Source organism: Ursus americanus, chromosome 7 (genome assembly GCF_024610735.1).
Source record: "Ursus americanus isolate L20-20 chromosome 7, mUrsAme1.1.p, whole genome shotgun sequence".
In the NCBI taxonomy this organism is placed as follows: domain Eukaryota; kingdom Metazoa; phylum Chordata; class Mammalia; order Carnivora; family Ursidae; genus Ursus; species Ursus americanus.
In genome coordinates this window covers 64,240,375-64,262,705 of record NC_142133.1, presented here as the reverse complement: position 1 = coordinate 64,262,705, position 22,331 = coordinate 64,240,375, and the positions used below count along the sequence as shown (strand labels likewise).

General features: G+C 53.3%; 1 protein-coding gene across 1 annotated transcript in view; it reads left to right on the top strand.

Moving 5' to 3' along the window:
- FOSL2 (FOS like 2, AP-1 transcription factor subunit) overlaps positions 1–17,853 on the top strand; it is a 24,368-nt gene extending 6,515 nt beyond the window's left edge. The window contains exons 2-4 of the mRNA XM_045809159.2: positions 4,520–4,771; positions 9,974–10,081; positions 12,474–17,853. Coding sequence (XP_045665115.1) covers positions 4,520–4,771; positions 9,974–10,081; positions 12,474–12,992 — 879 coding nt within the window. The 3' untranslated portion in view covers positions 12,993–17,853. The remainder of the gene's footprint in view (positions 1–4,519; positions 4,772–9,973; positions 10,082–12,473) is intronic.
- Positions 17,854–22,331: the final 4,478 nt, after the last annotated feature.

Genomic DNA, 22,331 nt, shown 5'->3' with positions numbered 1-22,331 from the left:
CAGACATGCATAGTCATACCTGCCTGCCTGGCGAGACAGGTCACAGGTATTCATGGGGTTCATGGCTTGAGTGCTTGGGGACCCAGTCGACAATCAGTGTGATACAGGAATGCCTGGCTGAGTGGATGGGCCGAGAACACTGACCCTCAGTGCAGCTCAAATGCCATTTCTGCCCAGCTTAGGAATTTCTGGGCCAAGCCCTGCCCCATCCATGTCTGTAGAAAATGAGAACCCAAACCCTACTTCCTAGACCCTTCTGCAAAGACTATGGTTGTGACCCTCATTTCTGAATCCAAGGCCCAGCTGTCAAGTTCAGGAAGGTCATTTTTCCAAATCATAAAATGCTAGACTGAAGGGACCTCTGACCTGATGAAGCTGGGTGACTTGCAGCTGTGTTCTGAGCTGTCTTCCTTATTGACTATGGGAGCAGGACTGAGCAGCCCCACGGCCCCTTAAATAAGGGTGCTTCAGGATAAAGAGGGGTCTTTATGATGCCCACAAACCCACAGCAAAGCTCGTAAGGGCTTGAACTTCAGCTTCTTGGTCTGGAGATTCAAGCTGGTGAGTGAGACTCCCTGAGTTACAGGAAGAGTTCTCTCTCTCTTTTTTTTTTCTTTCATGTTTCCTCTCTTTATTCTTTCTCCCCACCCTGAGCATTAGGAGAGGGAATGGTTCTCTAGAAGGGGGGGTCACCAAAGCACAGCCCAGGTATTTGTGTAAATAAGGTTCACGGAGCAGAGGCGCACCTGTTTGTTTACGCACCGTCCGCGGCCGAGTTGAATCGTTGCGACAGAGACCGCGTGACCCACAAAGCCTAAAATATTTACTATCTGGCCTTTTACAGCCAAAGTTTGTCACACTGTGCTCTAGGAGGTCGGTGGGGGCCAGTTTGTCCTTTTATAGGCATTCTTGCCCACCCAGAAGTCAACAGGATGACACAGTCAAATAAAGCATTTGGAGGCTTGGCCAGGCTGGCATGCCACCCAGCCATCGGGCATCTTCCATCCTGTCCCCGGAGGAGGAGCTTCCAAGGGGGCTGGAGAGCCCCAGGGACTCAAGTGAGGTCCAGGCTTGCCTCCTCTATCCCCCCTCTCAGCACACACCCGGTGCTGTGGCAGGGCTCACATGGCCCTCATGCCCGCAGCCCAGAAACCCTATCTTGGTTTCTGTTTAGTATTAACCCTTCCCTAGAGAACCATGACTACTCCCAGCATGATATTTGACTGACTCCTGGGTCTGTTGGCGCAGAAGAGTGCCCGGCTGACTCCTGGGACCACAAAATGCTCACCTCACCTCTTCTCTCCTACTCCGGGGTAGCTTTCTGAAGAATACCTTTGGAGGGGAGTCATATCTGCCAGATCTCCTTGACACTTGTGTGAGCGTCTCAGGCTCCTGGGGGAGACAAAAGCCTTCTTGATAGCAGCCCCAGTCCCCTCTGGGGATGGGACATTGTTTTCCAGATGGCTTTACCTCCCTCCGAAGCAAGTTGTACTTGCACTTAGAGGCAGTCATTACCTAGTGCCTTGTTTTTACTGCTGTCTTGTTTTGTCTAGACCAAGCCATTGCTGCAAGGAATCTGGCCGAAGGCCGGGGAGCACGTCCTGGAGACCCAGATCGAGGGCCCCAAGGGCCCCCAGGGGGGCTGTGAGTCAGCTACTTTATTCCCAAGGGATCTTAGCCTCCCAGCGGTGCTTTCAGGTTTCCTGCTTGCTTCCCCTAGGCTCAGACAGAGCTCTTGTGTTTGTTGAAATGAGGAGTGAATTTCTTGGAGGCTTTCCTGAAAGAAAAGCTGACAGTTCCCTCACAGAGGTGAAGGGTCACGTTCAGCCCTCACGCTGGATGCCTCAGCTGTTCTTCAGACCCAGAACCTGACGTGGGGAGAGAAATGGAATAAAAATGTTGGGTGCTTCCCAGGAGTGGGAAGCTGGCGGTGTTTCCTGGAGCCGCCCCAAGCAGAGTGCATAAACGCAGTGAGGAGGCACCATCATGGCGGCCGTGGCGGTTGGTGGTGTGAGGACGGTGCCGCCGTCCATTTGTTGGGCGCGGTGTTTCTCAACCCTGGCTGCACTTAGAATCTCCTCGGGCATTTTTTTTTTTTTAAATACCTTATCAGAACCCCACCCCAGACATGTTATTTTAGAACTCTAATGGAGGCTGGCTCCAATGTTGGTGTTTTGAAAAGGCTCCTCGGAATATTCTAATGGGCAGCCACGGTTGAGAACCACCAGTGTGTTTCTATAGCCAGTGATTAGAAGTAGCTACTTTTTTAATCCTCATGACAGTGCGATGAGTTTGGTGTTCAGATTCTCCCTCACAGATGGGAAACAGTCCTCCGTGGTTCTGCAAAGGCCTCAAATCCAGGCCTCCTGCTCCTCCCCCGCTCCCATCCAGCAGCCCAAGAGAAACGTGGCTGTCTGGGCCTTCATGCTTCTGCACACTCAACCACACTCCTGTGCTTTCAGTACTCTGCCCCTTCAAGGTCTAGCTCAGTTGTTCACGTTTCCTCTTTGAAGATCGTTTCCCACTTGGATTCTTCCTTGTTCACTGCATCCTTCCTACACACACACACACACACACACACACACACACCCAGCTCAGTCAGCTCCTGATAAAACACCGAGTTGTCTTTGCCTTCCAAGATGACTCAGAATCCTTTGTACTGGGCAGCTCTTCTCGTAGAATTTCAGAATCCATTGCACGGGTAACTTCACAGAATCCCAGGATTCCTCACACTGGCAGCTCTCCTCGTGGAATCCCAGAATCCCTTGTGCTGGGTTGTGCTTTCTTCACTGGACGCCCTTGACCTGGGGCCCCAGGGCAGTCTGGGAAGTGAGGCAGGGACATCCCTCCACCTAGGCTGGGGTCAGGCAGCTGGCAGGGGACTGAGCAAGGAAGGGGCCCCAGCTCCCTCAGTTACAGTGAGGTGCTCTAAGCTCCACTTTATTTACACAACAGGAACCCAGGTGTTGTCCCTCACCAGGAACAGAGACAAGGGTGGTGACAGCTGGTTTGCGGCTAATACTTCTACTCCTGGTTGGTCTGACCAGGCCAAAAGAGGGGCGATGCTATAGTCCCCATGCCAATGATAGCAGGATTTCATCTGGGGTCAGAACTATGGGGCCTCCTGGGGGAGAGGGACGGTCTGTAGGGACTCTTGGCAGGGATGAGCTGATGCTCTGAGGGCAGTAGGGGTGGGCACCAGCATCTGGGTCTGGATTTCCAGGAAGGAAAAAGCAACACACAGAAGCTCGCGTAGCACCATGTCTGAAAGCCCTGTCCTCTTTGTCAGGCCGAACTGCATTTGAATCCTGACACCCCCCCCCCCCTTCCCGCCTCCCCGGCCCCAGCCTCCCGCCCCCTGCTTACTCAATCTCTCTACACCTAAATTTCTGCCTCTAAAATGGAGATAATGGTAGTTCTTACCTCAGAGGAAGAATTAATCAGATAATTGAGGTCAGACGCTACCACGGTGACTGTCATTTAGTAAGTGCTCAGCAAGTGACATTATTATTTTCATCATGTCACCCACCAGGTTAGGGAAGAAAGGATTTGCAGAACCTTTGTGTGGAAACAGGAATCACCTGAGGATGAGATTTCCCCCTGAAAAGCTGGAAGCCAGGGGGGCGTGGGGACAGGGAGGTCCCTGCCTTCTCTCTCCTCTCACTTTCTAGTAGCTGGCCCTGAAGAAAGGCCAAGAGCAACTGCTGAGGAGCATGACCCATTTTAGTGTTTGTACTCTGTCATCATCTTATATTTTAAATAGAATGCTTCCTGCAGTATGTTCCGGAGAGTTCTGCAACACGGTCTGGGCATAATTAAGAGACAGGGAGAAAACTCTGAGCTAGCAGTACTAAAGTGTCCCACAGACACATCTATGAACACAGATAGATATGTAGGTAGGTAGAGAGAGATACAGTGTGTCTGCTCCAAGCAAGATGGCGGCTGAGGGCCAGGAGGAGGACAAGGGAAGTCTGGCTACCACTTTCCAGTCTCATGAGTTGGAGGGCACCTTTTCATGGACCTGGCCTCGCCCTGGATCGCGTCACAGCCCCATCCTGCGACCTATTTGGAAAGTAACAAAGCAGGCACGATGAGCTTCCTGGTGGTCTTTGTTGCCCCAGAGATGTTGCAAATCTCCTCAAGGGGCCCCGAGCCCCAATACCCTGGGCTCTAATTGGCAGGTGACCCAGAGGCTCGTGAGACTGGGGGGAGGGCTGCCCTGCAGATGTGGGCATAGCCCCGAAGACCGCAGGGAGGGCCTGCTGAGTGTGAGCACCTAGGGACCACATCTGTCTTCAAAGTCACTTGCAGTATGAGCACATCCTCACGAGCCTCAGGGGAATAGATCTGACATGGGGCCTCAGGAAGAGTTAAGATCCCCTGATCTTGGATGTCCAGGGAAGCCCACCCAGTGCTCTGACCTTGCCCACCACCGCGCCAAGCACTGACTCTGCTTTCCCTCCTGGCTCTGCTCGTCCTCTTACTTATTGGCTCAATACGATTTTTCTCCTCATTTCAGAAATTTCGGGTAGATATGCCTGGCTCAGGCAGCGCCTTCATCCCTACCATCAACGCCATCACGACCAGCCAGGACCTACAGTGGATGGTGCAGCCCACGGTGATCACCTCCATGTCCAATCCCTACCCCCGTTCGCACCCCTACAGCCCCCTGCCGGGCCTGGCCTCTGTCCCTGGGCACATGGCGCTCCCAAGACCCGGCGTGATCAAGACCATTGGTACCACCGTGGGCCGCAGGAGGAGAGATGAGCAGGTATGGCCCAGATCAGCGGAAAGGAGCCATGTGGCTACCTTTCAGGGCCTTGTCACACCGAGCGTTTTTCCGTGGTCTGCTGGGGAGCTGGGTCGATGTTCTGGGAGCATGGAGGAGAAGAGGGAGCTCGGGACCAGGGGCACCTGACCCCCCCCTCATGGGAAGCAGAGCAGGAGGCCTGAGAGTCGGGCCTGCCTCAGTCATCTTGCTCATGTCCCTCAGGATCCCTGAGTCCCGGCTTCCTCTGTGCAAAATGGGGATAATGGTACCTGCCAGACAGGACTTATTACTGCGCAGATGAGACCACGTGTGGGAAACACTGTGTGTGGTTCGGTGTCAGCAGATGGGAAGGACTGTTAGGACCCGCCTGCAGCGGTGTCCTTCCCTGATCCATGGCAGAGGGGCCGCCGGATAAGCAGCCAGCGAAACCCTGGCCGGGAGCTCTTTGGGATTAGCCCTTCATTGTCTTCTGGTATCTGGTGCAGGGGAAACGCTCAGCAGGCCTGAAGGGTCACCCTCCAGGCCCACAGTACTTGCCTTTCGTCCTCGGTGTCCCAGGCCTCCAGCTGGAAGCAGGAGCCCATTTCAAGTACCTGGAATGCCTGTTCTAGAAGCATAGTGACTCTGGGGTCTTTGGAGTCTGCTCAGCTGCCTTTGCTGACTGCGTGTGGTGGGCGACAGGTCAGACATCGGCTTTATTTGCCCTCCACAGGCTCAGCTTTGAGAAGGAGTCTGCCTGGCAGGGAGGGACACGAGCAAGTGTGGGCCGCTGCTCTCTAGACACCCTCTACCAGTACTCAACGGCGTGTCCTCTCTATCAGTAGTGAGCCAGGATAGTCATGGGCCCCCTGATTCCCAAAAGAGAAATCGGAATCACGCATAGAAAGAGGGGATGAGCCTTCAAAGAGCCCCATATGTCCGCCTTTGCAGATGGTACAACCAAGGCTAGACAAACCCATCTGGGGCCACTTGGCAAGAGAGTGGGGAAGTCTGGACTAGAACCCAGTTCCCTGGACTCTGTGTAGTACTCTTTCTACAAAGCATGCCACCATGGGTCCAAGGAAGGGGTCATACTTCAGCGGCGGGGTCCCTTTTTCAAATGAAATATTAGCCTGGGAAGTCACTCCTTCCCATTTCCAGCACCGTCCACTCGTGCTCTGGGATCCTGGGCCACAGTGTTCCGATACAAGGACCTGGCACACAGGGTCCCCTGTGGATAATCATGGATCCAGTGCCGACAGTCCCTGGGATACTCAGAATTACAAGGGTCCCTCCTCTGAGGACCTGGGAGCATGCATAGATCTCTGTTCCTCTGAGGATACAGCTGGGCCTTGTATCCCCTACACGCTGGTTTGTTCCATTAATGGCAGAACTCAGCGCAGGGCGACGTGGAGAGTAATGAACACCATAATAGTTGCTGCTGGCAGTTGTTGGGCTTTTGTTGCTGGGGCAAGTGGCCGATACCCCCTCGCTGTTGCTTTCCAAAACTGTAGTTGTAAACATTGCAGTAACAGTGACCATACTGTCCTTTATTAAATATGCTTCCTTCAGGAGCCCAACGGGTCAAGCTTTATAGTCACTGATGAGCTGGCTCCCCCCGCCCTTATGTAAGTGACCTCTAAGTGAGGGACTCTTGCGCTAGCAGGACAAAAAGCAAGACGTGCTGAACGCTCTCCGTTCTTTTCTGGGCCCAGCTCACACCAGATTTAGAAGCTTGTATCTGAAAGGGACTTTGGACACCAGCTTTTCCAGTTTCCCCTCTGTACCCATTTCACAGATGAGGAAACAGAGGTCCAGAAAGGAGAAGGGCCCATCTCGGGTGACACCGTGAGTTAGTGGCAGAGCTGGGACTGGAATCTACCTCGTCTGACCTTCAGCCCTGTGGTTTTCCCACCACACCACCTAGGCGTGCCTGAAGACAATCTGTCTGGAGAATTTCCTTCCTTTTCTGAGAGGGAGGGAGAGAGCCAGGAGCATTTTATCCCACGTCAGTTAGGAATTCAGACAATCATCCAGCAGCTTGGAGGAAGCCTGGGCAGTAGCATCCTCGAACCTTGGCTCTTCACGTTCCTAGCCCAAGGGTCTTCCTCTGAAGCTTACTTCCGCCTTCCAGACCTCCCCCAGGGAGCGGAGCCTGTTCCCCAGAGCCAGCATGCTGCCCCACGGCCCTCCTCAGAGCCCGCCCAGAGGCTCCCTCTGAGGCCAGTGGTGGCGACTGAGGAGGCGGGGAGCCGAGGGTGTGTGGCTTGTGGGTGGATCCGCGGTGGTGCTGACACACTCAAGTTGTAACCGTGTTGGTGTCACCACCCCTGAACACTTCCGATGCCAACAGCTCCCACAAGCTGCCCCATGTCTTACAGAGAGGGGAGAGAGACTTCTAGGCTAATCGGGAGGCCAGACGTTGTCCGGAAGCCCCCAAAGGGGAGGGAAGGCTGAAATGGGCTGCCACCGGCTCTGCATCTTTTCTGCCTCTTGTCCATGAGGAATGAGGGGCTTGTCTGGGCCTCAAAGGGAGCCCTGGTAGCCCTTTGACGAGTGGACCCTGAATGCAGCGGGCTCCGCAGGCTCTCTTGGTAACTGTCGGGCTCAGGTCGAGACAGGTTCAGGAGCAGCACGTATTCAGGGCCTCCGCCAAGTGGCCTTGTGACCTCAGCTGGGCAGCCAATCCCCACAGAGCAAGGTACCCAAGTTTGTGGACTCTGGACCTCCAGTTCATCTGGACGCTTGCAGGGCTCCGGAAAAGCATCAGCGAGGAGACCTCTGAACGACATCTTCTTCCTTCTGGCACTTTCTAGGTTAGAAAGCGCTCTCACACTGCATCTCATCTGATCATCACAGAAACTTTTTGGAAGGCAGGGGAGGTCCTAATAATCCCATACTCTAAATGGGAAATCCGAGGCTCAGAAGGTTCAGTGATTTGTCCAAGGCCACACACAGTTGCCATATCTGTGCGCTGCTCCCAGCCTGCCTTAGACCGCTCAGGAGGGGGAGTTCTCCAGGGGAGGCGGAGGATTCCAGAGGCTGGGACTGAAGACGGGGCTGGAGGACAGAGGTGGAGCCAGGACAAAGTGTAAGAGCAGGCCTTTGGCAGGGGGCGTGGGGGCTGACCGGGGTGTCACCAGCTGGACGGGCTCTGTGTGCCCCACCTGGAGGCTGCTGCAGGGGGCACGAGACACAGTGAGGGTGGAGCTGGTGGGAGAGGGGAGCTGGGCCTGGTTCTTAGTCCCAGTGAGGTGGGGTCTCAGAGGCAGTGAAGGAGCATGGGGAGGAAGTCCCGGGAGGGAAGGAGGCCTGCGTCTGCCTCGGTGGGAACACAGCTCCGCCGAAGCCCTGGGAGACAGGGACCGGAGGTACCAGGAGGCCGGTAGGTCTCCCTATAGCCTGCCAGGCTTCCTGCCTCCCTATGGGCCACACACCTTGACTACTGGGGGGTGCAGAGTGGATTTGAAAGTTGAAAAGGCGTGATGAGCTTCTCTGTGCTCAGGGGGCCTGAGGCCTCCGAGAGACTTTACATCTGAGCGGTTGATGGGCATGTTTCCATGCCAACGTTTGGAGAATTTGATGGTGGGACTCTGGCACCTTGGTTGGGGCCACGGGGTTTCCTCAGTGTAGACAGGGATGGGATTGTCCTCTCCGATGGCTGTGCCCTGCTTTGCTGTTTTGGACATCACAGCAACAGACCTGCAGGGCTGTGGGGAGCCCCGGGGATTCTGACCCGGGCCCAGCAGGGGATGTGACTCCCTCCCTCGTGGGGTGGCTGGCAGTGGAGGCCGAATCTCACAGTGGGGCAGCTTTTCTCACCTCCTCCAAAAGTGGCTTTGACTTTTTTCCCGTGTTGTCCCTTAAAGGTGGGATCCAGATCTTATTCCCCATAGAATCTTCTAAGCCCCCAGGACTGTGCTTGGTAGTAGGGATGCCATCGTCTGAGAACAGCATGGGATGGCCTTTCGTTTGGAATTACTTTCTGCCTTGGCCCATGGCCATCTCCTCGTGTCACCTCTGGCTGCTAGGGGGCACTGGGGTCACAGGAAGGGCTACATGTAAACAGAGCGTCAGCCCTGTGTCCCGGAGTAGAGTTCTTGCCCTGGCGCATGAGTCACGGGCCCCTAACCAGCCTCATTGAAAGGAGCTAGATTGTAAGCTCTGAGGGGGGATTTTTGTTCATTCAGTTCTCTGATAAATCTTGAACTCCTCAAGCCATGTCTGGCACCTAGAAGAAGTTTCTCAGTTGAATGAATGGATGTGGTGGGCAGCAGGATTTAGTGTGCCTGAGGGTTCCTTCTCCTTTTGCCTGTCCTGTCCGGCCTAGCATCGTGCCAGGCATGCTAGTGAGTCCTCCAGATTGAATGGTGAGCAGCTGACCCTCTGGGGCTGGGAGAGGGAGTTGGGAGTGGGGTGGCATCCTCGGCCTATCCCCTGGCAATAGTACATTCCCCCCAGGGTGGTTCTTACTCTGGGCCGAGCTGCTTAACCAAATGGGGATAATGAGGCTTGCAGAGCTGGCAGAGTGGTGGGGAGGAGTAATTAGCCAGGGTTCAGAAGAAGCTGTTTAAGTGGGTGGGGCCAGGCCTGGCTGGTATGAGGGGACTCTGGGGAAGTGGGCCCAGCCTCTTCTCTCTGGCCTTGGCACGGAATCAGGGCTGACATGACAAATGCTACCATCTTGCCTAGGCTGATGCGTCCCTGACACATTGCTGCCCTGGTCTCCCCTCACACATGGGATGTCACCTTCCAGGGTGGGTTCAGCTCTCCGTGCCCTCCCTCGTGGCCGCAGCAATGAGCCACAGATTCTGGGACTGCCAAGCCCAGCCACGCTCCTCTCGCCTTTCTCCCTCCTTGCACACCCAGTCCCAGAAGGCTTGCTTTCCTTCTTTCCTTCTTTCCTTCCTTCCTTCCTTTCTTCTTTCCTTTTCTTTTTTTAAAGATTTATTTAAGAGAGAGAAAGAGAGCGAGCGAGCAAACATGAGTGGGAGGGGCAGAGGGCTCTAGAGGGAGAGAGAATCCCAAGTGGACTCCATGCTGAGCATGGAGCCTGATATGGGGCTCGGTCTCATGACCCCGAGATCATGACCTGAGCCAAAACCAAGAGTTGGACACTGAAGCATCGTGGCACACAGAAGCGTTTCTTAAAATACAGTGAGGAAACAAAGCTGGTGAATCATGTACCCAGACCTAATCATGATCCTTGACCTTGGTCTCTAGCTATCCCCTGAAGAGGAGGAGAAACGTCGAATCCGGAGGGAGAGGAACAAGCTGGCCGCAGCCAAGTGCCGAAACCGCCGCCGGGAGCTGACGGAGAAGCTGCAGGCGGTGAGGAGCTCTGCGTGGGGTGGGAGCACTTCCGGGTGGGCAAGAGCAAGAGCCCCGGGGCTCCTGGCCTCCCACCCTCTTCTTGTCCGCTAGTGGCCTATAGATGAGTCAGTGCAGACAGAAAAATCAGTCCTTCCTTTGAGCACGTAGGGTTAGCATCACCCTGACTGAAGAAGAGAGAGGGAGGGAGGGAGCTGGCCTTTGTCACCAGCCTGGGCCCAGAGAGGAACCCGAACAGCCTGCTGGGGCCTAGCCCCCTTTCTCATTCCGCACCTGAGCGATCCCTGCTCTTGAACCTTCTGGGGCCCTTGAGTGAGGGATGGCAGAGGGAGCCAGCGCAGGCCCGGACCTGCCCCCTCCAGGGCTGTTGCCCAAGGTTCTGGCCCTCCCCGTGCCTACCCCCAGCAGGAGTGGCCCGGGCTAGCTGAAGTGAGCTAGTTTGGGCAGGGGGTGACCTGCCGGCTGGGCTCTTTCCCCTCTGCAGGGGTTTTGAAGCTCTCTGGGTCGCGTGGAGATGGTCACATGCCAGCTGAGTTGTACTATCTTGGGGTTTTCTCATATCCTTCACGGGCAGGATTCCCCACCTCTGCTGTGAGCCTGAAGCTGTCCCCTTGGTAGCTCACTCTGCCTTTGTGAGTCACTCTCCCCTGCTGCCTAATTGCCCACACCTGGGGGCCGTGGCCCTGCCCTTCCTCTCAAAAGCCTGACCTGACCAACATCACGTAACTCCCTCCAGAGCCTAGCCCCACGGGATGGGCTGAAGGGTTCGTGGAGGAAGCCTAAAGCCAGGACTGACTCCCCCAGGTGGAATGTTTTCAAAGTGAGCGGAGGAGGGACACTGTCGGCGGTCCTTACCGTGACTGGCCAGGGGGCGGCTTTGGAAATCACAAAGTACCTTGCTCATCCCATGACTTTATTTAGTGCTCCCGGTACCACCCACCTGCTCCAACTTCCCTTTGTCTGTCCTGGAGCTCTCACTCCTGGGGACTGAACGCGTACGTGTGAATTCCCTGTAGGCTGCAGGAACGTCCGGTGCAGGTGTGCGTGTGCATGGGGAGGACAAGCGGGAGCTCGCCGTCACTAGGTGAAGAGATCCCGTAGTGATCAGTGCTCCCTGGGTAGCCTCCCCCAGTGGAGTCCTCCCCACCACTAACCTTCTAAGGGGCCAGGTCCTCTGGGTCTACCCTGGGTGCTCCCCACCACTAGCCCCAGAAGAGCCCCTCCTCTCTGGCCCCCTGCTTTCCTCCCCTCCCTCCCCCAGAAGCCTCACACCCTACTCCCCCAGCGCCCCCGCCCCCACCGCCCAGGCCCCTGAGCCACATCCTCCACAGGAAACCTCTCATAAGCTCATGACGTTTGTCAGACCCTTGAGACAGATGGAAACTTTTTTTCACTGTGGAATATGCTGTTCTCTGCTTCGCGAAGCTCTGGCCCGTATCATCTCATTTTCAAACAGGACTCTGTTAGGGGAAAAGTGGGGAGGAGGCCCATGACCCACACCTTCTCGTCTTTCACACCAGCTCCCTCTGCATGCTTTTGCTGCTTCTCTCTGGCTTTGTGTCAGAGGAGGGGGCCCGAGCTCCCTGCCGGGGGACCCTGCCGTCCTCAGCCTGCTCGGGCTGTCGGGTTCCTCATCTGTTAAAGCGCGGGGACTGAATGGACTGTTCTCCAAGGGTTCTGTGAGTCCTGAATCACATGCTGCAGAAATTAGAGCAAAAAAGGGAAGTGGGGCAGTGCCGATGTAGCCGGGACTGCCGGAGGACTTCCTGCCAGCCCAGCGCCGTCCTCGGCTTGTGTGTGCAGCTGCGAGGCTGGTGTTGGTGCAGCCGCAGGCAGGCTGGATGGAGCTGAAGCGGTGGGGGGAGGGGGGGACTGCACGCTGTGCTCCCGTCCCCTCCAGACCTCACTGTAACCCCCCCAGGGGTAGCTGGGGGCAGTCCTGGCACTAAGGCCGCAGGGCATGGTAGCATAGGGACCCTGGAATTGGATACATTGGGGTCAAGTCTGGTCTACCCTACCTGCTTGCTCTGTGACATTGGGCAAATTACTAAACCTCTCTGAACCTCCGTTTCCTTATCTGCAAAATGAGTTGATGGAGAACACCTGCTTTAGAAATCTTCTGGAGGATTGCTCGCCTTGTCAGGCGCCAAGGAAGCCCTCCACCATGCCGGCTAATTTTGGTTTCATCCTTCCTCCAAGCCGACTTTCCTCCTTTCTCAATCTGGAGCTTTGGACATAAAAGGCATCTGAGCCCGCAGGTGTTTCAGAAGTGGTGGGGTCTGTGGCCAGGGGCATGAGCTGGCTGCTTTCACAGCTCTGGGTTTCCCTTTCTCACCTGGATTGGAACCTGCCGCCCCCAGCAGCTCCTCACACACCTCTCTTCCCTCTGCAGGAGACAGAGGAGCTGGAGGAGGAGAAGTCAGGCCTGCAGAAAGAGATCGCCGAGCTGCAGAAGGAGAAGGAGAAGCTGGAGTTCATGCTGGTGGCCCACGGGCCTGTGTGCAAGATCAGCCCCGAGGAGCGCCGATCGCCCCCTGCCTCTGGGCTGCAGCCCCTGCGTGGTGGGGGCGGTGCAGTGGGCGCTGTGGTGGTGAAACAGGAGCCTCTGGAAGAGGACAGCCCCTCATCCTCATCGGCCGGGCTAGACAAGGCCCAGCGCTCTGTCATCAAGCCCATCAGCATTGCTGGGGGCTTCTACGGGGAGGAGCCCCTGCACACCCCCATCGTGGTGACCTCCACGCCGGCCATCACTCCGGGCACGTCGAACCTCGTCTTCACCTACCCCAGCGTCCTGGAGCAGGAGTCGCCTGCGTCACCCTCCGAGTCCTGCTCCAAGGCTCATCGCAGAAGCAGTAGCAGTGGGGACCAGTCATCAGACTCCTTGAACTCCCCCACTCTGCTGGCCCTGTAACCCAGCTCCCAGGGGGGTCCTCGTCACTGCCTCCTTCCCAGGGACCAGCACCTTCAAGTGCTCCAGGGCCGTGAGGGCAAGAGGGGGACCCTGCCAGAGAGCTTCCCGGCTCTGGGGAGACCCAGGTGGGATTTGGCCATGAGGCGCTGGAGGACTTCAGCGATCTCGTAGAAGTCATGGGACCTCCTTCCTCGTTCATCTTGCAAAGCAAATCCTGTTTCTTGAAACGCCTTGGAGAACTTGGTTTGGTGGACTCGGGCATCTCTCTGGCTTCTGAAGAGCCCTGCAGCTGGTGTGGACCGTTCCTGTCCCTTTGTTACGCTACGTCTCTGGAGTGATGGTGTCCTTCCCCGCCCCACCCAGCATGCTCAGTGCCTTTTGGTTTCACCTTCCCTCTATTCGCCCCTTCCTCCCCCCAGTGTCAATTTCACTTCCTCTTGGTTTTTATCAAATTTGCCATGACATTTCATCTGGGTGGTCTGAATATTAAAGCTCTTCATTTCTGGAGATGGGCAGCAGGTGACTGACTTCTGCTGGGGCTGACTTGTCCGGAAGGGGACAGTCAATGTGCAATACAATCCCTCCCTTGACACTCCCCGGTCCACCGCCATCTCCAGGACCACCAGCAGGGCTCCCTGAGCTCTCAAGGAGATGCTGCCATCACTTCCTCCCCATCCTCGGAGACAACTCTTTGGAGGAGCGGCTTGGCCAGAAGACAGGGTGTGAGTGAGACAGCCGGGGCACAGGTTGGGTTTGCCAAATGCCTAATGATCAGGCCAGGAATAGTGCCAACGAGCCACACAGGTGTCCTAGCCAGCTTCCTTTTAGCTGGTGTCTTGAGCAGGACATCTGTAATTACTGCCTCGCCATCCTGCCCTTGGACCCTTCTCTCTAGACCAGGGAGGCGTCCCTCCCTAGGAACCACACATCACTCCAACTCCCTACTGGCTCTGCCCTCCCCCAGCCTGGCTCTCAGGGTGACGCCACCCACAGAGGTTTAATGAGCGTGGGCCTGGCCCCTCCCCAGATGGCTGCCAGGTGGCCCCTCTTCAAGCCTCAAAGGCACTTTTGCTGTGGATGGAAAGGTAAGGGAGGAAAGAGGGAGGCAGAGTGGGATTTGCCTCTCAGTGAGTGAGCTGCTGGGCCTTTTCTACCTTCTGTGGTCACCTGCTACCTGACGGAGTGCTTTCTCTTACTCCTTCCCCCAGAGTGCTCCTTGGGTCCAGCCCGCCAGCTGTGAACCGCTGGCCCGGAGCTGTTGCTAAGGCTTGGGGCATACCTGCCATTCCTGGGAGGCTGCTGAAATCAGAAATAGATGTGTTGCTTCCCACTGCAGGAGAGGTGCCCCCTCCTATGGGGCGGGGAGTGGGGTGGGGGGGTCCTCCTGGCCTCCTGCAAGAGCACAGCTCAGCGTGCTCCCTGCTGCCCACCCCTCTGAGCCTTTTTCTCCCGAAGCCATTGCTCTGGCTCATCTTCTGGGATTGGCCTCTGCTGGGCTGGCGCTGTGGCGGGGACCCTGCTGTTGTGATTCAGCTCTAGAGATCATTGTATGATAATTTAAAATTATATAGATATTATTTAAATCAAACCCAGTGGGGGTTAAATTTTAAAGTTAGACTTGGGAGAGAGAGCGAGAGAGTGAGCTGTAATGTGTTAGCTCACTTGCCCCCCAACACACACACACATACACCCAGGCCTTGAGCTCTGGTCCTTATTTACTGCCCATCCCCCCTCCGTGCACTAGAAGGGAGCGTTCAGAATGGAGCAGCCAGATGCTTAAAATACCCAGCCCGCTCTGACTGGAAGTGACGTGTGAACGGCTAGGCCATGCGGAGAGAGGAGATTAAAAGAAAAAGGATTTTGTCCAAAAATACTTTTAAAATGTTATTTCCCACATTCCTTGGCTATGAGGCTGCCCTCCCGGTTTCCCAGAGGTTCTGGGAGGGGCACTCCTTATTAGACTGGGCAATTGAGTTTCTGGCTTCAGATTAATCGAAGAAACAGAAGTCAGCCAGGAACAGCAGGAGGTGGGCAAAGAAAACTGTGGTGTGCTCAGCTCTGAAAGGCTTAATCATCTCAAGTGGTATTTGTGGCCAATTGGGAGCTATTTGCTTCTTTTTGCATATATATATATATATATATTTCTTAAATGAAGCTGCTTTGGTGTTTTATTTCTAAAAGTCCCTCTGTGCCCCACTTTGCAAGCACTGATCCCGAGGCAGGCCACAGTCCGTGACTTGGGGCCAGGCTGGACATTCCTGAGACAGAGTTTGGCTTTCGTTCAGATCGCAGGCTGTGCTGGCTTTGGGATCAGCAGAAGGCAAAAACCCCACCTCCCCGTAGGACTTCAGAGCCCTCTAAGCTGTCCCATTCAGGACCCTCTGGCTTTGTTCTAGGAGGAGGTTTGGTTTCCCCAAAGCCAGAGGTTATTTGGGGAAGGCTGAATATTCACCCCCTAACTCGTGAGCATGTCCTGCTTTACTTCTGGCTTGTTCTCTGAGTTCAGGCACACACACCACTGTTCCAGAATCACCAGACATCAGGCCTGCTGCTTTCTCCTCCATGGCTCCAGCTACAGGAACAGCTGCGGTGGGGGTGCCTTTGTGCTTGGGCTGGGAACTGCTGTGCCTCCCCTGTGTCCCCAGCCGTGAGGCAGCTGGTGCGGACTCCAGTTGGGCTGCAGGCAGCTCTGGGACGGCACGGGGCAGGCACTCCTTGACAGGCTAGTATGAACCACACGGTCCTCTTGGCCACCTGGCTGGCCTCTCTGGGATCAGTCCTCTTCCTGGCTGAGTGGACGGGGACAGCTGCTGACACAGGAAAAGAGAGGAGATCCCAGGTGAAGCTTAGGCCATTGCCGGAGCCAGCTGTAAGCAGAAAACTCACGGGGGAAGTTTTCAGAAAGAAATCATTGTTCTCCCTGTGAGAAAGGCCAGGTGTGTCCACTATGGCCAGTCACGCAAGCATCTCAGCCAAGAGCCATCCGAGGCTACTGCTTCCTTTTCTCCGGCTTTGGGGAAAAGAGTCTCTTCTCTGCTCCCGCTTGGCTCTGAGTCTAAGGGAGGGCTCAATGCTATAAGCATTGGAACCTTTCTCCCCTTCCCTTGATGGACCAACAGTGCTTCTGCAATCCTACCATTTACCTTTCCGGTTGGTCTCCTTCCTGATCAGATATCACATGGCCCCTTGAAGCAGGAAAGGCATAAGCACCTACTGTGCTCCAGGCACTGTGTTAGGCACTTTTATAAATATACCCTCTTTCGGATGAGACGGAGGGATGAGGGTATCCCTTACTCAAGGCCCCCACGTAATGCGTAAACAAGAACACTTGGAGGTGAGATGACAAGGTCTTTCTTCAAAGATCTGAGACAAAATTGCCTTCAGTCCGAGGTTTGCTCTCAAAGACCCATCCCCAACAGTATCTTCCCACCTCCAAACTTCTTTTCCCTCTCCCTCGTGATGTGCTCCTTTGCACTCCTCAGATGGTTGGAGGGGTAACCTGAGTCCTTATAGAATTTGTGGACCAATAGGGTATGTGATGTGTGTAACTTTCTTTTTAAAACTAAAGTAAAGGGGTCTTGCTACTTTCTGCTTGTGAGTCTTCTTGGCATTCATCTTAAAAGCCAGCATCTCACTATTTATTGACAGGTTGGGTGTGTGTGTGTGTGTGTGTGTGTGTGTATGTGCGTGTGTGTGTGTGTGTATGTGCGTGTGTCTGTGTGTACATTTCCAAGTGTGCCTCCTGCAGCTTTTAAAAAGAAAACTCAGTCGTCCCACTACTAATTTGATATCTTCTCATGCTTCTAAGTGTTCTGGCCATACACCAACAGAGGGCTTTCATTTTCCAATGCTGATGTGTTCAGGAAAGGCTGGGTTAAATTTTGAGCAGGGGATGGGAAGGGGAGGGGGAGAAGAAATTGACATTTATTTTATTATTTATTTAAAATGTTTACATCTTTGTGTTGTACCAAGCCTGATGAGAAACAGCATTAAAATACTCGGTTCCTCTCTCCCTCTCTTTTCTCATTTTTAAAAAAATTTAGGCTAATGATGCTCTTTTGTTTTTAAAATGATTTGTGACATGTGTTGTATAAACTGTATAAAAAAGGTTCTGTTTTTAAAGATGGATTGTCATTCCTCTGGGAACAGTGGTCACCAAGAAATTCTTACATTGTAAGAAAATACAACGAAAGATCCTGCCCTGTTCCTCAAAAATTATTTTCTCTGTATGATTAAAAGTTTATTCCATTTATTTTAGTTTGTGGTTACTTGATGTCAAGGAAGAAACTATTCGCCTCTGTATAAAGAATAGGTATCAGGGTGTCTTTTCTGCAGTGAGAGATGTATATATGGTATTTTGGTATATAGTGGAAAAGCATAAGCTTTGTGCATCTGTATTTGAGATATGTCGATGTGGCGTAAAGTCTGCTATCAGATCCTAGAGGCAAAGAAGTTGTACAAGACTCCTATAGCTCTACAGGGGGATTGAATGACCTTTCTGAGCATCTTCTTCTTCTCTCTCTCTATCTGTCTCTCACTTTTTTTAAGTATTGGTGAAATGGTCCCATTGGAAAGGCTTCTAAATAGGCCTCTCCAGGCAGGACCACGAGCTCAAAAATCTTTGTATAGCTTTGAAAATTGAGGAGTAGCCCTGCCCTGAAGCATTTCTGGTGGTGTTTTCTGTTGTTGTTTTGTTATTTTACTGTAATATAAGCCTACAGTATTTGCACTAAAGAAAGCTTGTTAGAAAAAGCTTGCTGCTATGGAAGAAAGAACATATTAAAACTTTTTTTTTTTTTTTGGTTAGCTTTTCCACTTTCAATTGAGTAGTTTTTGTAGAATAAAATGAATTAAGATTGAAGAGGCTCTGATGGTTGGTTTATTCCATCCTTTTCTTTCCCATCTCTCCTGTCGCTTCTCTTTTTCTTCTAGACTTTTCTACCTTTGGCCTTGGGGGTGGAGTTGGTCTCTCTGGTGGGTGGGTGAAGCGGGGAATGGCTCTGTGGGAGCCTCTTTCTGCAAAACGGTGAGGTGGGCCGCTGGTGCGTCAATCTGCCCCACCTCCTGACCCTCCTTTCTCCTGCTTGTCCTCCTGACCCTCTCTCAACTCCTCCCAGTCCTGTTCCCTCTTCTCAGGGCCTGACTAGCTGCCAACTACTGCCAAGGTGTGAGCCAATCAAATTTCAAGGTCCTGTCCCTCCCTGGGGTTATTTTGTTTGAACAGGTTGGCTCTGGAAACCCAAGAATCTTCAAAGAACCAATTAAGTGTATCACTAAGATTGTCCAGGTGAGCAAATGAGATCACGGGCAGGAAAGACCAACAAAAAAACCAAGGCGTGCACCTAAGTGGACGATCACATCTTCACATTTTCTTTCTGAAAAGACACGGGTTGTTAGGTGTGGAACTGGGAGGTGTCAGCCCAGACCCCATTGCCCTGGGTAAAGGGGGCACATCTGTTCTGGGCTGCTCTTCCCGTGCAGCGTAAATGGTAGGGGGCACAGCTATCCTGAGTGCCTGCTTCTCATGCTTGGCAGCTGGCTGAGAATTACCCCCTGAAATTGCACTGGTTGCTGCAAATCTGCTTCCTACCAGCTTGGTGTGCAGGCCTCATTCTCTGGAGGACCCAAGAGCACTGGACTGTGAATCAGAAGGGCCCTAAATCCCCAGCCTGCCTCCACTACTTAGTGGCTGTTTAGCTCGGGAGAAAGCCATTTAACTGCTCTGAGCCTTCCTTTTCTCCTCTTCTGGAAAAGGGGAGGGTAACGATGGTACAATGAGAGCGCCCACACCAGGAGGATTAGGGAAGCTCCTCCTTTCCCTTTTGAGAAGGTCTGGGGCATTAGGGGATGGGGCACTCAGAAATCTCCACGCTGGGCCTCCTAGGAATCTTTTCTGCCTGAACAGACACCACAGAAATAGATGTCTGATTTCCTGGCAGGCGGGTGTGTCCCGTTGCTGTGTAAGTGTCAAGGATCTCTGGGAATGTTCACGTGGGCTTCTGTCGGCTTCGGGGACTATGCTCCCTGGAGACAAGCCTGTGCTCACGTGTCTCCGCATGCCTGTCATGCCTAGGCACTTCTAGAACGCCTTTCATCTTCCACTAACACTTCGAAATCTACTTCGTTTAAATTTCCACCTCTTCGTCCACATGGCAATTAGAGAGTTCGATGATTGCCAGGCACTTAAGAGGTGGTCGTAGGCCTCTTTGGGCAGCTGTAAATGCCTTAACAACATCTGGACAGATTTTCAGTCTTTTTATTCTTTTTAAAGATTTATTTATTTATTTGAGAGATTGTAAGAGAAAGAGCAGGAGGAGGGGCAGAGGAAGAGGGAGAGAGAGTCTCAAGCAGACTCCATGCTGAGCATGGAGCCGGACACGGGGCTTGATCTCACGACCCTGAGATCATGACCTGAGCCGAAACCAAGAGTTGGACGCTTAACTGACTGTGCCACCCAGGCACCCCTTTTTTTGAGAAAAGCAGTAAGGGGCCACCACCATTGGGTCCCCAGACCTACCAGGGTCTGGGAGGGAATTCTGCAGTCACTGCTAAATCTAGGCTATCCTGGTCCAACCCCTGTTGAGTGACCCGGGCTGACGGTAAACTGTATTGATGACATGTCCAGCAAAGTTGGAGTTTCAAGGATTAGGTAGAGTCCTTTCCCCCTGGGAAAGATGGGTTGATGACAGATTCCTGGGCCTCTCCTCTGCTGCTGGACCTAGATAGAGTCCCCAGGTGCACAGAACTTTGTCACCAGGCTTTCTCTGTTCAGGGCACCATGAAGGAAAAGGAATTTTTCCTGGAGCCGGTATTTTCCAAGACGTTCAGCAGCATTTGTGTCTCGGATGGCACCATGTATGGGAAGGTATGAAGTGCTAAAGTCGGGAGGAAACATAGGTGGTTAAAACCCATGGACTTTGGTTAGAAAGTTGACTGAGGCACCCTTATTATGACAGCCCTTGGGCTCTGGGCTCCAGTGCCATGTTTGAAGTGGAAGGTGCGATTTCCCTTTGGGCCCCATGTGTTTAAAGGATGGAGGGGATATTTGTGCACGAGCAGCCCAGCCCCTGCTGGCCCACTAGGCCCCAGCAAGGAGGAGAGCAGACGGCCTCCCCTCCCCATCAGCTCCTGGTCCGAGACACTGCTCTTGCATCCTGGCAGGCAGTCTGTTCCTCCCTGGACAAGACAACGAAGGACTGTTTCCTGAGAAGCTGTGAGCTGTTTGGACAAGTCCACCCACCCTTTCTACAGTCAGCCCTTGCCTTTGTCGGACCTGCCACAAGTGGAGACCGACTGCTAGCCCAAGACTCTGCCCTGTGGGCAGGCTCCTCCTCCTTCCTCTCCACTGGGCCCTGGTGGACAGATGGCCCAGTGAAGTGTCCGGGGATTCTATCCACAGTCTGTGGGTTGTTGTCACTGGAAAATTCCATTCATTTAAAGGAAAAAATAAAGTCTGCCACAGGCTCCATCTCTGGAACTAGAAAAGTCCTTCATCAAACTAAACGCACCTTACCAAGTCCTGGTGTCAGCCCAGGAGCAACAAAGGGAAGCCAACACCTGGTTTGTACGGTTGCTCAGCTGGGGGTCTCCAAGGACACTTTGAGGCCACGGCCCTGCTTAGACGCGGGGGTGGGGGGCCCATTCCTTATCTAAAGACGAGGTACAGGGTGCTGTGGGGCCTTCGATCTGGGGCTGTTCTAGAATACAGCCCTGCCTTGTCTTGTAGGACATTCAGAAAAATATTCAGTCTTATTTAAATCATATGCGACTTTTTAAATTAAGGTGAAGGTCACGTAACCTAAAAGCAACCCTTTCAGACTGAACAATCCAGCGAGCTTTAGGACCTTCACAGAGTCGTGCAGCACACTCCTGTCTAGTTCCAAAACATTTCCTCATCCCAAAAGGGACCCCGACCCATCAAGCAATTGCTCCCCATTTCCCTCTGCCCCCCCCCCCCATTCCTGGCAAGCACCGATCTGCTTATCTGCTTTCTGGCTCCATGGATTTATAGTTAGGCAATATTTTTCAGAATCCCAATGACTCTGTTTTTTGAACTAGAAAACAATCGGGAAACATCAGCATGGAAAATAAACAAATAAGTATGAATAGCAATATAATCGCCCCCTTGTAGTGTTTTGTAGGTTTCAGATGGCTCCACATTCATGGTCTTGCTCAGAAGCCGAGAGACAAATGTTACTGAATGTGTTGGAAATTATCAGCTCCAGGAGAAATTCCTTTTCCCTTACACAGTGGCGTGTCTGCTACACTGGCAAATACAGTCGCTACCTTGATCCACTGCATAAGGCATGCATTTGTTTCTCAAGTAAAGATGGAATAAACCTGAAAAGACAGACTCTGTTCACTGGTGAAAACAGACGTCTTTTTCATGTTGTAAACACAGGATAACAGCATTTAAATTCATTTTCAAAATCGATGTGTAGACGGAGACTGTCGCCACCATATTCCCACGGATATGAGGGAGAAAATCTCTTATTCGTTGAAAAATATTTTTGGTTCCCTACTAAGTGCGTGACACCATGAAAGTCACCACTGGGGACACAGTTGTCTAGGACACTATTTATACAAATGTTACAGAAGGCCGTTCTTTGCTCCACGATCAAACATTTTCATTTGATGTATCAGTTACCTACAGACTAGAAGCTTCCCTCGAGGTTCTCACCTGATGGGAGTGAAAGGATGTGGAAGGCGGGCATTTGGTCTGGGGTTTGGCCTGTGGCAGGTGGAGGTTTCAAAGCCAAGTCCGCAGCAGGAGGGCCCTGGGCTGGAAGGGGGGCAGTGCACATCTGCACAAGCACGTGCGCAGAGGGAGCTGTCGGAGAAAAGACCCTGGTGCAAGGGGAAAATGGGCAGCTCTGGGGCCTGGGAAGACGTCCTCAGTATCTGAAGCATGGGCTGATTTAGGGGGTGATGGAAATTTAACCTGAGATCCTAAGGACCCGACAGGCTTGGTTTTTGTCATTAGTTGGTCAGACAGGCAACGTTGGGGAGATGGACGTGATAAGGAAGCATGCGCCTGTGCGCGTGCGTGTGTGCGCGCGCACGCATGCGCACACACACACACTCCCTGCCATTGTTAACGACGCGGGATCGAGTAATTACCGAGAGTCTCAAAGAAGACTTAGAAGGCGTCACAGGTGCAGGTACCCCTGGGACTTCCTCTGATCTAGGGAAACTTCCCGGAACTTGTGGCACTTAAGCCAAGATCCCAAAAGTAAGCAGAAATGAGAGCTTTTATTTTGAGGTCTTGGGAGCTGCAGAGTGGTTTTGAATGGGGAGCGACACAGTGATGGTCTCATTCGAGGAAGCTGGAGGCACCAG